Source organism: Mauremys reevesii, linkage group 1, assembly GCF_016161935.1.
Source record: "Mauremys reevesii isolate NIE-2019 linkage group 1, ASM1616193v1, whole genome shotgun sequence".
NCBI classification, from domain to species: Eukaryota; Metazoa; Chordata; order Testudines; family Geoemydidae; genus Mauremys; species Mauremys reevesii.
In genome coordinates this window covers 274,706,637-274,726,233 of record NC_052623.1, presented here as the reverse complement: position 1 = coordinate 274,726,233, position 19,597 = coordinate 274,706,637, and the positions used below count along the sequence as shown (strand labels likewise).

At 38.7% G+C, this 19,597-nt stretch overlaps 1 protein-coding gene across 1 annotated transcript in view; it reads right to left on the bottom strand.

The window, feature by feature from the left end:
• NUP205 (nucleoporin 205) overlaps positions 1-19,597 on the bottom strand; it is a 74,413-nt gene that overhangs the window by 15,788 nt on the left and 39,028 nt on the right. The window contains exons 17-30 of the mRNA XM_039494389.1: positions 19,433-19,570; positions 18,978-19,167; positions 16,783-16,903; positions 16,148-16,229; positions 15,526-15,690; positions 9,811-9,935; positions 8,721-8,835; positions 6,882-7,031; positions 6,305-6,379; positions 5,425-5,582; positions 3,515-3,595; positions 2,888-3,079; positions 844-1,114; positions 232-330 (exon numbers count right to left, since the gene is read on the bottom strand). Of these exons, the coding sequence (XP_039350323.1) occupies positions 232-330; positions 844-1,114; positions 2,888-3,079; positions 3,515-3,595; positions 5,425-5,582; positions 6,305-6,379; positions 6,882-7,031; positions 8,721-8,835; positions 9,811-9,935; positions 15,526-15,690; positions 16,148-16,229; positions 16,783-16,903; positions 18,978-19,167; positions 19,433-19,570 (1,962 nt within the window). The remainder of the gene's footprint in view (positions 1-231; positions 331-843; positions 1,115-2,887; positions 3,080-3,514; positions 3,596-5,424; positions 5,583-6,304; positions 6,380-6,881; positions 7,032-8,720; positions 8,836-9,810; positions 9,936-15,525; positions 15,691-16,147; positions 16,230-16,782; positions 16,904-18,977; positions 19,168-19,432; positions 19,571-19,597) is intronic.

The window sequence follows — 19,597 nt, the reverse complement described above, 5'->3', positions numbered from 1 at the left end:
AATTATGGATCATTACTTGTTAAATAGACACTGAATAACGGATCACATATTTTAGTCCTTGATATCAGGAAATCCTAAACTCATGGCACAGAATACATTTTGAATTAACACTTAGAAATGGCCGTTGACAATTCTCTGTCCTGACTTAATTCTAACACAGTGGGATAACGAACAGCACTGGGTTTGTTACCCAATTGGTCTTCTTTTTCTCAAAACACAATTGTATCCTACCTGCTTCTAAGGTGTCTGGTTCATCTGGTCTTTGGGCAATCTGTAAGTAATAAAGCAGTGATCCATACAGGTGTGTTCTCACTCGTTGGAATCCACCACCTGGTCATAGGAAACAGTTATTTGTAATGGAACAAATTGGTATAAATCAAATCATTATTCTATTAATACCATCTGTGCCTCTCACTTAATTTATCTTCACAATGCTAGTGTGCTGGCAGTAGAAAAACAAATGAAAAATTATGTTTTCTTATACGAGAGCTTTGCCTTTGGTGTACTGATCCAGGGTTATGAGAATGAGTTTGGCAAAGCAAGGTCTTGTCTGATAAGCTATAACCACTGCAATATTCAATACACACACACACACTCTCAAACTCTCTCTCTCTCTCTCTCTCTCTTCTGATTTTCAGGATAGCATGCTAAGTAACTGTCTCCTCAGAGTAACATAACTTACAGGATGTCTATAAAGGTAACTCTGAAAGGTGCACCTGTATTAATATCATAAAGAAGTTCAATCTAGTGATTTAACGGGGGTTCATGGTGCATTTATGCAGTCTCAGTATGTTAGAATCCACTCACAGACAGTGCAACTGTTTTATACTTTTACCGGCATACCTGTTTTCAAAATGAAATCCAGTAGTTTTTTTAAGATGATATGGAGGGAAGAGTCACCAATGGAAGCAAAACCCACAGATATGCCCTCTGAACCAGGTGATGAGGTGAAAGAACCATCTAGCATCAAGAAATACTGGGAGTGTCCAGGTACAGGGACTGCAAGTGGCCGCTTTTGCTCAGTGCGCACAGACTGGCTAAGGTGGGCAGTAAGGGTAAACACAGCCCCTGCCACCACGGGCATTAACTCCTGAGCTGCATCATCATCCAGGATCTTAAGAGGACGGGGGAAAAAAGAGAACATATATGATTTCAGGAGGTACCAGACCACTTATTCAGCTGCCCACATCTACATAATTTCTGCAAGCAAAAGGAACACATCATAATGTGAAGTATCAGAGGGGTAGCCGTGTTAGTCTGGATCTGTAAAAGCAGCAAAGAATCCTGTGGCACCTTATAGACTAACAGACGTTTTCCAGCATGAGCTTTCGTGGGTGAATACCCACTTCTTCGGATGCAAGAATGTTACATTATTTGACATTTTTATTTCACCAAATTAGAAATAGAAGATTTTCTATACAAAATAAATCAATACCTGAACACAGTGTCTTTTTTCAGAAATAGTGTAATATAATATTTTGGACTAGACTATTAGCCTTTTGGTTCTCACTCCCCCAAACTACAAACATAATGACACTTGTATTTGGGCAGGGAAAACAGAGGGAGAAGAGTGTAGTGGATGTATTAAAGCCTGATTTTAAATATTTCACATATAAACAAACAAGTTAGAGAACGAACAATTCAGCCATGTTACATTTCAATAGCTAAAAAAAAAAAATCTCGTTTCATTTGACCATTTAAATGGTAAAATTATCTTCTGAGTTACCTGTTTATATAAATACCCTTTGCAACTAAAGTTCTTTTCCTAACTTGCCTTTTTATATATATAAAATGACTTGGCACAATTATTTCTTTGTTGTCTTTGCAAACTGGTACAAATTATTCATTTGCCAAAGTTAATAAAAGCTTTAGTTAAAAAAAAATTGATCTTCACACAACCGATAATATGTACATTTCAAAGAAGCAGATGGTTTAGCTGTTCATCTCCAAAAACTTGGTGAATTCAGTGTGCTTTGGCCATGGTAAGCCTCCCTTACATTTCCATTACTGTAACAAACATATTGGGAATTTTAAAAAAAGACTCATACAATTTTTCTTCAAAACAATTCCTACCAAACAGATGGAAAATGTGGTAAAATCAGACAATCTGTATTTTTATCTGGACAAAAATGAGAATAATTTTTTTTCTAAAATTCTGCTACAAATTTCTCCATAAATAGGACACCTAATAAAATGATTGTGTATGACATGTCAGAAATATAGGTGTCTGCAAGAAAACCAAAAATAAAGTTTTAATACTTCAAAGCTCTGACAACCACAATATTCCTCGTCAAACACTGGCCTGGATAGACAGTAATGGTAGTGGCTAGTTGTCCAGTTAGTCACAAATTACTGAAACAATTCAGTGGTAAAACAACCCAACAGATTTTAGTTACAAAACAATCCACATTTTTAAAAGTCCCTCCCTACTGTAAAATCAAATTTTTGCATTTGCATGTGAAATTTTTTTTTCTCCCCAAGAAACCAAAAATGGAATATGCAGCTAATCATCCAAATGGACTAAATTAACATCTGAGGTATTTGTTTTTCCCTGGTGGGGGTCCACTATGAGGATTTTTTTTCCTTTTATCACATTCCTACCAGTTACTGTCTTTCTAGATTTCATAATCAGACTGGAACCTCTTTGGCGTTTGTCAACAAGTTGTTCTATAGTCAACATAGTTTTTAATGAATGATACAAAGCATTCCCTCTCTCCATAGCACATGAATTTTTGCTAGCATAGTGATAGTGACGGAGGAAAACTAGAATATGAACCCAGCCCAGTAGGTGTTTTGTAAAATGGTAAAAAGATGAAATTTTCCCTTTAATGCAAAATCAAGTACCACTACAGTTCAAAAAGATGGTTGCTTTCCAAAACAGCATTACCTTGTCATGCACATCTTGTAAGAGGTCCCGGATAATCAGCTGCCTGTCTTCAGCCTGTATAAGGTCTTGTGGGCAGGCAGTCAGTATAATTTCCACCAGCTGTCTCCAGGACTCCAGTGCATGCCGCTTTGCATGGAGACACTGCAGCAGCTTGTTCCGCTCCACCACATACTGCAGAATTGTGTTGATCTCCTGGACTCCCAAGAAAAGGAAATTTTAGTTAGATTATATAGCACAAGAAAATGATGACAGACTGCAGGTGGCTTGTCTTACTTTTTGGTCATAGTCTTTGAAAAAAATAAACCACTTAAATATCTTTAGTCTATCAGAAAAAGCAATGGAATTGTTCATTCAATTCAATGGGACTAGGGACTTTTCCAAGCAGGGTGTAAATCTACAGTGCTATATGGACCCTGCTACCAGGCATTAAAAGTTCCCTCATGTGCTTTGACCTTCTCCCATTTCGAACATCAGTAGGTCAAAGCACACAAGGGAACTTTCAGTGCATGGAAGCAGATTCCACACAATTAGTGCACAGCAATCTAGTGTGCTGTAGATTTACACCCCATCTTGACACATACTAACTCTCTACCAAGACAAGCCCTAGATTATTTTGACTAAACTTACCTCCATAAGTAAGGGTCTCTGTCCTATGGCTGCCATTCCTGGAAGGGCATTAACTTCTGCAACCAGAACTCTGTGAAGATACTGGAATTGAAAGAGCAGGAAAAAAAAATCAAACTAATAGAAAGAAAGTATGCCTAAATACTGCTGTGTCTAGATTGTGAACTTCCCTGCTGTCTGGAAATGTTTGCAACACATAAGGATAGTGTATTCAGCTTAGGAGACAGCTGCATACTTAGGCCTTGTCTACACTACCAGGGTAAGTCGACCTAAATTATGCTACTCCAGCTACGGGAATAATGTAGTTGGAGTCAACAGAGCTTAGGTCGACTTACTGCAGTGTCTACACCACGCTGCATTAACAGGAGATGATTTACCTTACTCCTGTTGATTTACCTTACTCCTCTCATTCCGGTGGAGTACCGGAGTCGACAGGAGAGCGCTTTGCAGTCGATTTAGCAGGTCTTCACTAGACCCACTAAATGAACCCCCACTGCATCGATCACAGCAGCAGCAATCCCCGGTAAGTGTAGACATGGCCTTAGTTTCCTTGATTTTGCATGTCCCCCCTTATCTCACCCCTCTTCTATTATTGCAGCCCTTCAACTGCCCAACTTCACTCTCTCTATCCATTGTGCTTCACACCCTCCTCTCCTCACTTCCCACTCTCCTTTTCCCTAACAGTTTTCCTCTTCTTTAATCCACCCCCCTTAGTCCCACAATCCCTTCCTCTTCCCACTTCAATTCCAACTGCTCCCCACTCCAAAAAAAGTCCTAAAGATTTTTAAAACAATTATATTTTAAAAGACACGGAACAACCTCGTACCAACATGGCCAAGTTCTTACCAACACCCAGATAACTGCTTATATGTCGTATCCTTTCACCAACCCTTTATCTGCTCTTTGTCTTACAGACTTTAAAGTCTTCAAGGCAGGAATTGGGTCTTCCTATATGTTCATACAACACCCAGCACAATGGAACCATGATCCTGACTGCAGCCTTTGCATGCTAATCCAATACATAAGTATATAAATAAGTGACAATTTAAGTCACATTATTAATAAAATTTGGGGGAAGAGGGAGTTTAAAATGGAAAAACATTGTACAGCACAAAAACTCTCCTGAGAGCATCCATCGTCAGTATAACACAGATGGAGGACCAATAGCTCTATATGGACATTAAAAAGAAAATCAGGTTTAAGTTTAAGTAGCTCACAAGACAAAACATCCAACTAAAAACAGTCAAAATAACTGTGTTCACACATATTGAAATAGCTGAACTCTTTGTTGAGGAGAAGGAACAACAGGTTTGGATCTGTAAGAGGAGGTAAACCTAATGGCTCTTAATATAACAACAAGGCAATTGTAGTGATGTAAGTAGTTGCTAGACAAAACTTGTTTGGCCTGTGTCTGAGCTAATGAAGGAGAAGCAGCAAGAGTAGAAACCAGATCCAGTTAAAACAAGTTCTGAGTGCTTCGGAACTTTCTACTCTATAATAAAAGGGGAACAACAATAGCAGGTGAAGTTGCTCAGAAGGTCCATAGGTAATCAAGACTCTGGAGCACTTGGTAGAAGTGATGGTTCTGCTCCTGGCCCGACTGTAACTGATTGCAGCCCATAGTAGTTAGGAGGGGATAGATAATAAGTTAATTGCCAATTGTTGCATGCTTGTAACGTGCTACTGAGCTGGATCAGCCTTTGAACTAATAAAGATATTTTTAGTTTAAGTGTCCATTATCTGAACCTCATTGGGAAGGCAAATCCCGACAAGGGGGGCCAGGGGCACTATCAGTGTGTACAATGACCAGTAATAACAGAACCTAAACCCCAACAGCCATTTTTTTTAAATTACCAAATCAAATTTTAGACACCTTGCTTATCTTGAGACAGCACTCTCCAAACACTGCTTACCTTGACGTTGCAGATAACTTGCCCACGTGCATTCTTGTGCTCACAGTTAGCAATGACCAGCTCAATCTGAGCACGGTCAAAAAAATCCAGTTGCAAAGGTTCAGGGATCTCCTGACTGAAGTCAATGGAATCCAGAATACTCAAGATCTTCCTGCGTACTGTGGAAAAAAATGAACTATTATCCTATTCAGAAATACCAAGGACCTACTGGGACCTTAACTGACATTTATAAATACAATTCTTCCCTTTAACAAGCCTCACAGTAAGAGCTTTCTGAGCAGCTAAGACTATGAATCAGTTAACCGAATAGATTTTTGGTTTTTATGATTTAGATTAGATTAACTCATTTCTACAACGTTATTTCTCATTTTATATACGCACATACGCCAAAATTTTCAGGTGTCTAAAATGCAGCTCCTAAATAAAAACAGCCTGATTTTCAGAGGTGAAGAGAACTTGCAGCAACTTTTGGATGCCTGACATGGATTTAGGAGTTCAACTTTAGTCACCTACGTTTAAAAAAATTTTTTTTTTCCTTGAACACAAATGCAAATATTTTCAGTCACAGAAACTTAATGATACTATTTAGGGGTGTGTCACAGTAAGTCTCAAAATGGTTACTGTGCCAGTTCACTTATGGACTGCCTCCTCTTGCCTTTTGCCCTCTTCTCCCGTTCCAGTACTTTTCCCTCATTATAAAACTCACTTGCTTTCTAAAATCCATTATTTCATGCTAGATAATAGTGTTCTGCATAATGTAGTTGTTGCTGTTGCTTATGTCTGCCATTTTTCATGCTAAAATAGATCTGCTAGAGGCAGCCTTTCCTGTTCATCAGTAGAAAATGCTTATTAAGAAATAATGAATCTCCACAGCATTTACCTTTGGAGGCAGTGTCAATGTGAAGAAACGCACTGATTGATCGACTTTCATCTTCCATTCCTCCTTCACCATCAGCTAAGGGTATTGAAATACAATAAGTGAGAAAACTAAAGATAGAAAAAATATATAAACAATTTGACCAAGCCTGAAAGGGCACATGACACGACTGCCAACCAGTCAATTTCTCACTTTTAGGTCACTGGTTCAAATCCAGACCAGGATGGTAGAAAGTGAAAACAGTTATTGTCTGTTCGCTGGTAGCTAATGATTCTCTCCAGGTTGGAGAGGTAATGTCTGTAGAATACTTTACAGAGACATTTCAAAACAACCCAACAGCCAAACAAAAAAAGAATGAAAGGAAGAAAGAGTATAATCCTGTGTTCCATACATGCAGTCCACATTCCTCACTCCCGTAGTGCCAATACCAAACCTAATACCAGAAAGGTTTTCAAATATTAGACAAGAACTAAAATGTGTATGTATATAAAAGAGGAGTAATTTAAGTAAGGAAAGAGGACTCTCTCACTAGTTCAAGTCATGGTTTCCCTATTCTCCCCCAAAACATACCCCATTTTACCTAAGTAAGGTTTTACAGGCATGTCATCCAGCAGCAGATGCAAGAGTCTCTGTGTGTGGGAACGCTGGCGGTTCAGGGATGTCACACGCAGTTCTATAGATGCAGTTTTCATCAGCCAAGACATCTGGTTTAGTGCTGAAATCTCATGTTCTAGGTAAGGGAGGTACAGAAGGAATCACACAGCTGAGTAAAAATAATGCTCCATATTACAAGAAAATTGTTTTTTGTTTGGGTGGGGTTTTTTGGATGATGCATGTGAGAGAAGTGATTTTCAACTTAATTGAACCTGGCTAAATTGTTTCCTTACTTCTTGCTCATGAAAGCTAAGGACTGACAGAACTGTCCAACGCCAGGAATAGTTGCAGTGTGCGGTCGTCACACATGATGTACCTGAGAATTATTCTCAGTCTTAACTTGCAGCACCATCTACATTGCACAGTACTCTGCCTTTTCTGAGCAAAGAGGGTCAATTCTGATCAATTATGGTGCCTTTATGATCTGAATGAATATCAACTAGGCACTCAGCTGAGATAGAATGTACTCAGCCTAAGTCTACACTTGCAGCGGCATGTAGAGCAGACACTAGACACCTAGTTAGCATGGGTGTAAACAGCAGTGTAGATGGTGAGGTATGGCTTAGATGAGTAGAGAAGTAGAGCAGAGCACCCTACGTGCCTGAATCCCATAGATATATACCCTACATGGGCTCTCTATAACCCCAAGCAGTGCCTCCCACATCTGTAGTGTCCCACTGCCTCTGGATTGCCAGAGCCTTTCCCTGCCACAATGTGAAAGGCTCTGGCAGCAGGGATAGGCTCTGTCAAGGGGGAAAACAGTAAAGAAAGGCTCCAGGAGAGGGAAGGCAGAGGGGAAAGGCTCCAGCAGGGAGAAGCTGTCGGAGCCTTTTCCCACAGCCTCCCTGCTGCTGGAACCTTTCATTGCGGCATGTAGCTACACATGTAATGCCTGTACACTACACATTGCCATTAGTCAAACTTAACCAGACTTGAACTGTCACCTCCAGAAATCGTCATGTTCATCTAATTTAGGACTGTAAAATCTTTGAGATAGACACTGTTTTTTAATCTCTGTAAAGGATTATCCAAAGTCATGGCACTATATACACATTTACTAACAAATAGTAAATTAATACATTGCATCACCTAGACCAGCCTTTGTTACATCCAATTAATTTTTAAACTTATTTTCATTATATTACAGCTGAGAAATATCTTTAGAAACATTAAAATGCACCTATTAATTATTCAAAAATTAATGCCAGCATTAGAAATAATCTCAGCCAATTATTCATAACAAGGAAGCCCTTCATAACATTTATACTTGGCCTGGTGCAACCAACAATTCTTCACTTCCCTGGCTCTACCTAGAGCCGAAAGCCGTCCCCACTTTTCAAAACGTAAAATTCCATAGTAGAATCTAAACAAATTTGTAATGGAAGTGAAACTTACAAATACTCTAGACTTTTGTGGGATTCACAAAGTAAATAGGGATGAATTGCAAACCACAATAATAAAATATTTTGAGAAAAAAAAGTGTATCTTGAAATGTGTCTCTCTCTTCCATGTCCCCTCTCACCCATGCCTACTCAGTCTGCTAATTTGATATGATGGTATACAACAGCTTTTACAATTACAGTTTGGATTTCAGATTAGTAAATCCAAGGAGATTACTTTGCTAAATCAACAAATTAGCAGACAGGCTGGATTAAATCCGTTCAATCAAGAACTCACCTAGAACCTTGATGCCTCCCAGTATCAAAGGGATAAACAATTTTAAATTAACATGAATTTTTCTTCTAAATAATTTTTTTTTTTTTACCTTTGATAGAAAATGGCAAATGCTGCAACTGAGAGAATAAGAAATCCTGGCTGGTCCTCAAATATCTCATAGTTGGACCTGATGTATCTGAGCATGCACACAACTGATAGATCACCTGATAATCGGAATAAAAATAAGATTTTAATTTCTGTTCCAAATTTAAAAAGACACCAAGTCAAAAGAAAAATAAGATACACTCAAAAATATATGAATTAACTAATACTGTGTCTGTGTTTAAAACAAACATCCCATTGGTCTACTCTAAGACTGAATAAATCACTTATATCAAACAACAGATTGTCACACCATTGAAGGACTAGATGAATAGGTAGATGATTAGCTTCTATTCATACATGCTGTGGCACCATCCTGTTCTCTTAGCTGGGAAAGCATGGAGGCTTCTCAATCCTTGGATCCACCAAAGGAAGGAAATATACTCCATGTCACTTTCCTTCTGTGGCATGTCTTCCTTCCTGACTTTAGAACCAATTTGAAAGAATTCCATTTGAAGACATTTTTATTTCGAAAGGCTTTTAGCATGACATGTTGATTTATTTATATTTTTATAACCTGATTTGATTTTATATGCAAGGCGCCTAGCTCATGAATGATGCATACATGCCCAATTAAATTATGTCCATTTAGAATACAATTATTTGTCACTGATGCAAAGTTAAGGGGAGACACTCCACACTAGATTTTGAGAGTTCTTTACAAGTAAGGATTACTCATAATTTTTATTCTCTAGGCAAACAATTGATGGTGCAAAAATAGAACAACACACTCCTTGTTTAATTAACCAGCCACACATTAGTAGCAGAAACACAAAGCAAAGGTTGTTTTATAAAAAGAGAATCCATTTACTAACTTTAGCGTGATTTCAGATTCGTTATATTGTAAATGCACAGTAATCGATTTTTACATACTGAAGGGTAGAGGAGTAAATGTTTTAGTATGTAAAAAAATGTAGCATAAACATTTGGAACAAAAACCTGTATCAAATCACAACCACCTCCGTGCTCATTACTAACCAAGAAGTGGTAAACCCTGTTTCAGATTCTGCCAACAGGAAATATTCTGTATACAATACCTGATAACACAGTTCTGCAAGATGGGGAGATTCTTGCACTGCTGTAGGGCCCGTCCTCATTTCAGTACCTTTCTCCAGTATGTTCAAAATAGCATGAAGGCAAGTTCGTGGGCAACCCAAGACACCTTAAAACAGAAGATTAATTATTTTTGTTTAGCACTGGTTGACTTTCATAAATATCATTAACATGCATAGTTACATAGACACCATTATAGAAACTAGATCCTTCACACAGACCGTGCACTGCACACACAGCTGTGTTCCACGCATCAGCTTCACAAAATCTGGCAGAGATTTCAGTATGGTAATATAAACAGAAGTGGGAATTGCACCTTATTAAAATTCATAAGAAACTGTTTGACACACTTTTTTTTTTTGCGTTAGTAAAGAGAGAGAACAAATAGTCCCATATCTGTCAAGCAGTTTATTTATGACCCTTTTTCTTCAATTCTATTAAAAAACAACAGTGAATTCAATAAGTTTTTTTCATATTCTTGATAAACCAGGTAACAATTCTGGACTCCTGCTCTCTACCAAGCTTTGAAATTATTGGTCAATACTCAATTGAAAGAAGAGATTAATACTCTTGTCTTCCATTGATTATATCATGAAATTTACATGGTTAAACTTGCACTCTAACCAAGAAAAAATGATTCAACATGAAAATGGAGCCCTTTCTTTTCATTCTTTTTTTAATCACTATCTCCTTCAAATGATGAACAGAGAAAGCTCCATGCCTGTAGTGTTTCAGAATCTGGTTGATGAGTAGGGTGGGCAGGAATCATCAATAATTATATTTGTTAATCTATGGCATGATAATCACCCAACTTGTAAAATGATGAATAGTATCTAAATAATGATAAACGTTCTATAGTGAGATAAGAAATTTAATTCCTGCAAGGATTTCACATGACAACGTAAGCTATGAGAGCAATGCATCATAAGAATCCCAATGTGAAATGTTTTGTTTAACTGCCGCACAGGAGTGCCGGCAGCCTTTTTGGCACCCTAGGCGGCGGAAGATCCCGCCCCCAAAATGGCGCCCCCAACAAAGGTGGCGGAAGATCCCGCCCCTGAAATACTGCCAATGACCGTGGCGGCCAGGTGTTCGGCCGCCGCGGTCGCCGCCTCCCAAATGTCAGCACCCTAGGTGACTGCCTAGGTCGCCTAATGGGTTGCGCCGGCCCTGATGCCGCACACAGATATGCAGGTCTACCAGTTCCTACCAGAAGAACTGAAATAAAACAAACTTAAAGATCCTAAATATATTCAAGTATTCTCTTGAAAATCATTCTTTAAATATCTCCACTCATCAGAAGAAAACACAGAAAAAATTGTTTTCCATCCCAGAGTCAGATTCAACACAATTTACTTAAACCAAAAATATAATGTTCACCTGGACTGAAATCTCCATAAACGTTTTCAATGCTAAACGAGTTTTATAAAGTCAAACATATAAATACTTGTGGATTGTCATAATAAATTGAAGATCTACTTAATGTCATAATGATGTAAAAGTACTTTGCACCTAGGTCAGAATGGAGACATTCAAGATTACTATATTAAGTGCCTCTAGCTTTCCTGGTAAGGCTACCTGTGGAAAAGAGCAAGTAATTTACATAACTGGCCATTGTTAAGCTATTATATAGTGGACACTTGTTTGCGGCAACACCTTGAAAGAGCCACCACCACATACAAGCAACACTTTCCCTACTATGTCAATGCTCCCCATAACAGCAAAAGCCACTTAGGAGAAAGATAGCAAAAGGGCACCGATATGTGACACTAAACTGGGAGGAGTGGTAGATACGCTGGAGGGTAGGGATAGGATACAGAGGGACCTAGACAAATTAAGAGGACTGAGCCAAAAGAAACCTGATGAGGTTCAACAAGGACAAGTGCAGAGTCCTGCACTTAGAACAGAAGAATCCCATGCACTGCTACAGACTAGAGACCGAATGGTTAGGCAGAAGTTCTGCAGAAAAGGACCTAGGGGTTACAGTGAATGAGAAGCTGGATATGAGTCAACAGTGTGCCCTTGCCGCCAAGAAGGCTAATGGTATTTATGAGTAGGGGCATTGCCAACAGATCGAGGGACATGATCGTTCCCCTCTATTCGACATTAGTGAGGCCTCATCTGGAGTACTGTGTCCAGTTTTGGGCCCCACACTACAAGGAGGATGTGGAAAAATTGGAAAGAGTCCAGCGGAGGGTAACAAAAATGATTAGGGGGCTGGAGCACATGACTTATGAGGAGAGGCTGAGGGAACTGGGCTTACTGAGTCTGCAGAAGAGAAGAGTGAGGGGGGATTTGACAGCAGCTTTCAACTCCCTGAAAGGGGGTTCCAAAGAGGATGGATCTAGACTGTTCTCAGTGGTAGCGGATGACAGAACAAGGAGTAATGGTCTCAAGTTGCAGTGGGGGAGGTTTAGGTTGGAGGGTGGTGAAGCACTGGAATGGGTTACCTAGGGAGGTGGTGGAATCTCCTTCCTTAAAGGTTTTTAAGGTCAGGCTTGACAAAGTCCTGGCTGGGATGTTTTAGTTGGGGATTGGTCCTGCTTTGAGCAGGGGGTTGGACTAGATGACCTCCTGAGATCCCTTCCAACCCTGATACTCTATGATTCTATGTTGCTACTAATGAGAGTCTACCGTATTTTGAAACTGCCAAACCATTGTCAGCAAGTAAAAGTGACCTGTAAGTGGGGAAAGAAGGACTCGTTTCCTTTTGTATGTCTTTTGGGTGCATAAAGACAGCCTGAATTTTTTGTTGGTTTTTTTTTAATCATTATTATTATTATTCCCCCCCCCCCCACACACACACACATATATTATAAAATTCAGGTTCCATCCACCCCACTCTTCGTGGAAGGTTATGGACAACTGGAAGTTTGCTGGGATTATATCCAACATCAAGCAATTGCAAGCTGATTGGGAGGGGTATTCAGTTTTGTTCAGAGTATTTAAAACAGGTATTTATATTTGTTTCTTCTTCAAGGCTTTGTCCCATCTATATGGGGATGGCTCTTCGAGTCTTTCTCCATTCCAGTCTGTCTTAAAGCACTTCCTTGGAAACTGCAGCTGATCAAATAGTTTTGTATGATATCTATCTATCTAGTTTTGGGTCTTCCAACATTTCCCTTAAACTTACAAGTGGAGGGTAACACTCTATTTCCTATATATTCTTCTGCTTTTTTTTCCACTTAATCACCTAAACCTGAATTCCCTCAGCTTTTCTATAATTAGTACCACCACTTCCCTAATGCCTTTGTTCTGAACATAGTCCTTCCTTCTAAATCTAATCATCTATCTTAACATATTCATTTTCACTGTATTCAAGACCTGCTCCTATTTCTTCCTCTGTGCCCAGCATTCAGTGCCATACAAAAGCACAGGCTAAATTACCATTGTGTAGATCAAATTGAAAAGTTTCTCCTATTGCAGACAATGAAGACAACTAAAAACCTATTTGGAGTTAACACCTATTTATCTAAAACATTCTATAAAAGAGGTGGAAGAAAAAGTCTTTCAGAAATATACCTCACAACTAGGGCTGTCAAGTGATTAAAAAAAAATCGCCATTAATCGTGTGATTAAAAAAATTAATCGCGATTAAATCGCACTGTTAATAAGAATACCATTGATTTAAATATTTTTGGATGTTTTCTACATTTTCAAATATATTATTTCAATTACAACACAGAATACAAAGTGTACAGTGCTCACTTTGTATTTATTTTTATTACAAGTATTTGCACTGTAAAAAAACCCAAAAGAGTATTTTTCAATTCACCTAATACAAGTACGGTAGTGCAATCTCTTTATCATGAAAGTTGAACTTACTAATGTAGAATTATGTACAAAAAACTGCATTCAAAAATAAAACAATAAAATTTTAGCGCCTTCAAATCCACTCAGTCCTACTTCAGCCAACCACTCAGACAAACAAGTCTGGTTACAATTTGTAGGAGATAATGCTGCCCGCTTCTTGTTTACAATGTCACCTGAAAGTGAGAACAGATGTTTGCATTGCATTTTTGTAGCCGGCGTTGCAAGATATTTATGTGCCAAATGCGTTAAAAATTTGTATGTCCCTTCATGCTAAAACCACCATTCCAGAGGACGTGTCCATCCTGATGATGGGTTCTGCTCGATAATGATCCAAAGCAGAGTGGACCAACACATGTTCATTTTCATCATCTGAGTCAGATGCCACGAGAAGAAGTTGATTTTCTTTTTTTGGTGGCTCAGGTTCTGTAGTTTCCATATCTAATGAGTGTTGTTCTTTTAAGTCTTCTGAAAGCATGCTCCACACCTTGTCCCTCTCAGATCTTGGACGGCACTTCAGATTCTTAAACCTCAGGTCGAGTGCTGTAGCTATCCTTAGAAATCTCACATTGGTACCTTCTTTGTGTTTTGTCAAATCTGCTGTGAAAGTGTTCTTAAAACGAACATGTGCTGGGTCATCATCCAAGACTGCTATGAGATTAACTATATGGCAGAATGCAGGTAAAAAACAGAACAGAAGACATACAACTATCCCCCCAAGGAGTTTAGTCACAAATGTAATTAATGCATTATTTTTTTTAACAGGCATCATCAGCATGGAAGCATGTCCTCTGGAATGGTGGCCAAAGAATGAAGGGGCATATGAATGTTTTGCATATCTGACATGTAAATACCTTGCAACACTGGCTACAAAAGTGCCATGCGAATGCCTGTTCTCACTTTCAGGTGACATTATACACAAGAAGTGGGAAGCATTATCTCCTGCAAATTTTAACCAAATTTGTTTGTCTGAGTGATTGGCTGAAGTAGGATTGAGTGGACTTGTAGGCTCTAAAGTTTTACGTTGTTTTATTTTTGAATGCAGTTTTGGGTTTTTTTGTACATAATTCTACATTAGTAAGTTCAACTTTCATGATAAATAGATTGCACTACTGTACTTGCATTAGGTGAATTGAAAAATAAAATTTATTTTGTTTTTTTACAGTGCAAATATTTGTAATAAAAAAATAAATATTGTGAGCACTGTACACTTTGTATTCTGTGTTGTAACTGAAATCAATGTATTTGAAAATGTAGAAAACATCCAAAAATACTTAATAAATTTCAATTGGTATTCTATTGTTTAACAGTGCCATTAATCACTATTGATTTTTTTTTAGTTAATCGTATGAGTTAACTATGATTGACAGCCCTACTCACAACCCTTTCAACTAAGAGCTGAGAAAGCTAACAAATTCAGACAAACTCCCACCCAGTTTTCCAGCAAAGTCAAACACCAGAGACTTGCCATTCCTGACACTTTAAAAAGTTTCTAAGAAACAAAAATAAAAGAAAATCCACCCATGCACAAACACACTTTACAGGCCTTCTTTATACACCTTACAAGGCAAAAATTCACTTTCTTCTTCCAAAGATCACCTTGAGGAAAGAAAGGCCAACTTCTACATGATATAACTGGTTCAAACCAGATTAGTATCTGTATATCTCCAGGTTCTCCTTACTGTGTAAAAGAATGTGTCCTGTGGTAGCTTACACTTCGTATTTGAGTATCAATATACCTTTTAAAATCCAACTCTTTAAGATTAAGGCCATCTCCCTTGATGTCATGAACGAGGAATCAGGATTTTTTCCACTGAGCTTTCCAATACATTGTCTCAACACTGATACAAAAGCTAGATAAACACTAGATCCCCTTTTCATACATATACCTGGGTCTTGCAGATTTGTGGTGCTGACAGGTTTCTTCAGTTCAAACCCCAAAAAGTACAGGGCCAGGTTAGGTGGACTGCACTCCAGAGAGGTGATGAGAAGGTTCAGGATGTGGATTTTTGTTTCATGGTGGATCCGAGACTGCTTCTTTTCAGATTCCAGATCTTATTAGAAAGTGAAAAAAGGCCAGATGAAAACTGAAATGAAGATAATGTAAGTACTGCACGGCCTTCCCTAGCCACAACATACAAACCAAATAAAAGAAAACTACGGGTAAAACTCAGATTACTCTAGAAATTTCCAGGAATTAATTCCAAATAACTATTGAATATAATCCTACACAATTTGTCCAGAGCAATTTATAATTTTTCTCTCAAGAACTGGTTTGATTTTGAATAGGTTGTTCTTACGATATCTTCCTAATTTAAAATAAATGAAGAATACTCTTCATGCAACTATGGGGCCCTCTGTGCAATTGTGGTGCCAAACCCATAACAGTTCCAGGGTTTACTTGCTCAGTAATTTGAAAGCTGTACTTGCATGTATTTCCTTAGCTCGCTTTCAGCAATTTGAATTTACACAAAAGATAATCATATAAATAAAATGTGACCAGTCACATACCATCTTCTGGATTAATTAATTCCTCTGCATCTTCATTGTCCAAACACTCCACAAACCCAGCCATCAGCTTTTGGCTTATACTCTGGATTCAGAAATGGAAGGTTGGGAATGAAAAACAGAGAGAAGTTTGGTGAAGATAAAACACTGATTTACATACAAGATGTTTTAAAAAAAATGAAATTTTATAGTTTCACACACAGGTGTAAATTTCACTGACAAAAATGTGATCAAACTAGGGAGCATTAATTATTGGGGTCTTAACTGTTCTAAGCATAGGTCAACTGGTAAGCCACATGATAAATAATATTTTAAACTCTCGTGTCTTAAAAATATGCTACATTCACCTCCCCTAGGGAGGACAGTCTAACCAAAGAAAAGGGTTAGTATGTCATACAAAACTGTCCTCTTCTTATCATCCTCTTCTTATCAATGTCATGGCATTACATTAAAAATGTAATGCCATGAATAAGTAGCCAATCTTTATGGTGCTATGGAAAAATAATCTGTTCTTTTGTAGAGACAAGGCATTATGTAGCCTTACCACATATAATCTAGGTTTGTTTTTAATAAGTAGTAAAAATACTGTTTTCCCATCACTACTTTCTCCCCCCAAATTCAAACAGAATGGTGGTTACCTGATCATGTGTGAAATCTCCTACTAGCTTTATCTGAATGTTGGAGTTACAAGAAATGCAACAGAGGATCTTGGCACTTTCAAAAGCCAGTTCAGGATTGCTGTTGCCATGATAAAGATACCTTTAAAAAATTTCAAGAATAATGTAATTAAATTGTTGGTCACTCCAGAGTTCCCAGCGAATACTACCCAGAAGAAAAAAGTACATTTGTAAACAAACAATTTAAAATAAAATCTGAATAACCCAGTATATATGTAGTAAGATGAGGCCCTGAGACATAAACCCTTGGTATCAGAGGCCCGGCACGAGGCCTGAGGCCTGAATTGAAGTAATGGTGGATGGTCTAGACAGTATTTGGTCCTGCCATGAGGGCAGGGGACTGGACTCGATGACCTCTCGAGGTCCCTTCCAGTCCTAGAGTCTATGAATCTATGGTCAAGACATTGCTAACATAAAGCAAAGTTTGGCTGTGAGCCAGAGGCAGGCCCTGCTCTGAAAGTATGCCAGGGCATACCCACACAGATGACAAGGCAGACCTAGCCTAAAGACAGTATAAAAGGACAATATGATGGATAGACAATATGAAAGAACAATACACTGGATAGATGATGAATAGACAATACGAAAGGACAATACGATGAATACAGTATGATGGATAGACTTATTTGTTTGAACCAATCAGCACCATGAGAAAGGCAACACCCTAATGCATCGAGGGGCTGTACCTCAGTGCGTTCAGTGATGTGAAACCTGTTTGTACCGGTGTATAAGAATGCATCCCTGAGTGGACGTCTTTGTCTGGCCTAGGGGGCAGAGGCAAATCCCGCCACTGACTGAGCCAGTCCATTGTCAGGGGGCACATATTTGTAGTATGTCCTGTAGAGTCTGCGCGAAACTATTACTGTGCTTCGTTTGACAATAAACCTGCCGGGTGCTTTCGTACCTTATTAGAGTCTGTGGTCGTTGGGCAGTTCACTCGAGAGCTGCTATTCCAGCTATCTGCGCATAGCTGGGACAGCACACAGGGAGAACACACATACACGCAGCCGACTTATCATTGAATAGAGCAGAGCACCACACCGGCGGCGTCTGACGACAATATATAGCAAACTTTTTAAATTACAGATTGAAATTTTTGTCTACAGAGGTACACAGCAGCTAAACCCTCTCACCACCAGTAATAAAGACTGACCAGGAGAGAGATCACTCCCAGAAATCTTTCTGCTGTTTCCTCTACCCTATATCCACCTTAAATGGGTCAATATAAATGAAAGAAGGCATTGGGACACACCCTCAGGAAATAAGTGGACAAGAGCAATGGTCTGAAAGACTTCCATCTGAAAACTGTACACTTACTATTGTTATATGTAACATCTGAGATCATAACAACTAAAGGATTAGAGAAAAAACTACACCTCTACCTCGATATAACACTGTCCTTGGGAGCCAAAAAATCTTACCACGTTATAGGTGAAACCGTGTTATATTGAACTTGCTTTGGATCCACCAGAGTGTGCAGCCCCACCTCCCCGGAGCACTGCTTTACCGCGTTATATCCAAATTCATGTTATATCAGGCGGTGTTATATTGAGGTAGCGGTGTATTTACACACTTTGTTTTTACAGGGCTGTGTGAGTAATGATTTCACTGTTTCTCCTATGTAGTCAGTTTTCCAGTTGTTTGTATTGGCCTGCCTATAGTAACATGTCATTGTAAACCACAAACATTGGCAGAGGGACTTAAGTGTTGTACTTGAAATTGCATTGCTCTCTGTTTGAAAATCAAGTTGGCAGTGTCCTTTAATGGGAATAATTAACAGTCAGTTCTGCAAAAGGCTAGGGTGGTAGATTGGGGTCAAAGGAACTTTTACTGGGCCAATCTATAGCTATCATGAAAAAGTCCAGGTTGGAGAAATGAAGGTTATACACAAGTGAACAATGAATTTAAAAGCTCTGAATTTCAGAGAAAGTATGTGAAACTTTGAAATTTCTGTTCTGAGGAATTCTTCTAAGGAGCAAATACAAACATAGGCCCCACTCTTGCAATCAGATGTATGCTGGTGGGCTCTTCAGGCTGTACAAAATTCACTGTTCAGCGAGGCTCTGAGCAAGCAGAAGGGTCTGCTGTGTGGATTCAACTCTCTTCACTTTCCAATACAGCCAAAGTGCCTGCCTCCCAAAGTAATTTGTGCCTACCTGGCAATGTTTACCACGTTGTCTGCCTTTTTAGTGCGGGGGTTGATTCCTTGCAGCAGCTGTTCCAGAGGTGTGACAATTAGGGAAAGGTGGCTCTCACGTAAGAGATCCATAAAGAGGTTCTCCTTCTGTAGGGTCAGATTAAGAAGTGCCAGGCAATATTGCACTGCTTTCTCCAAATGCATCTTCCCTACAGAACATAAACAAAAAAGCAAACATATACAACAGTTTCACAGCAAGCCACAATTCCTGGAGCCTCTACAAAAAGGTAATTGAACAGCTCATCAAAATACTCTGTCAGAAAAGTACCTTGAGATCTGAACGTTTTTCAATTAACTTCCCTCAAAACATAACTTTATATATTTGAGAAACAAAAGATATACAGAAATATCAGTGTCACGTCGCTTTTGGTAAACTCTTCACCTTTATCTTAAAAATAAACTAATGGCACATACCAGGAAAGGGGGCATATGTATCAAGCTGTTTAACCCCTTCTTCCAGCAGACTAAGGGACAGTTCCAACATTGGTGACTCATTCAACAAATGATACATCAAACTGAATCCAGGAGGTTTATGTGCTATTATTTCTTCCCCTAAAAAAAGAAAAAAAAATGGGGGAA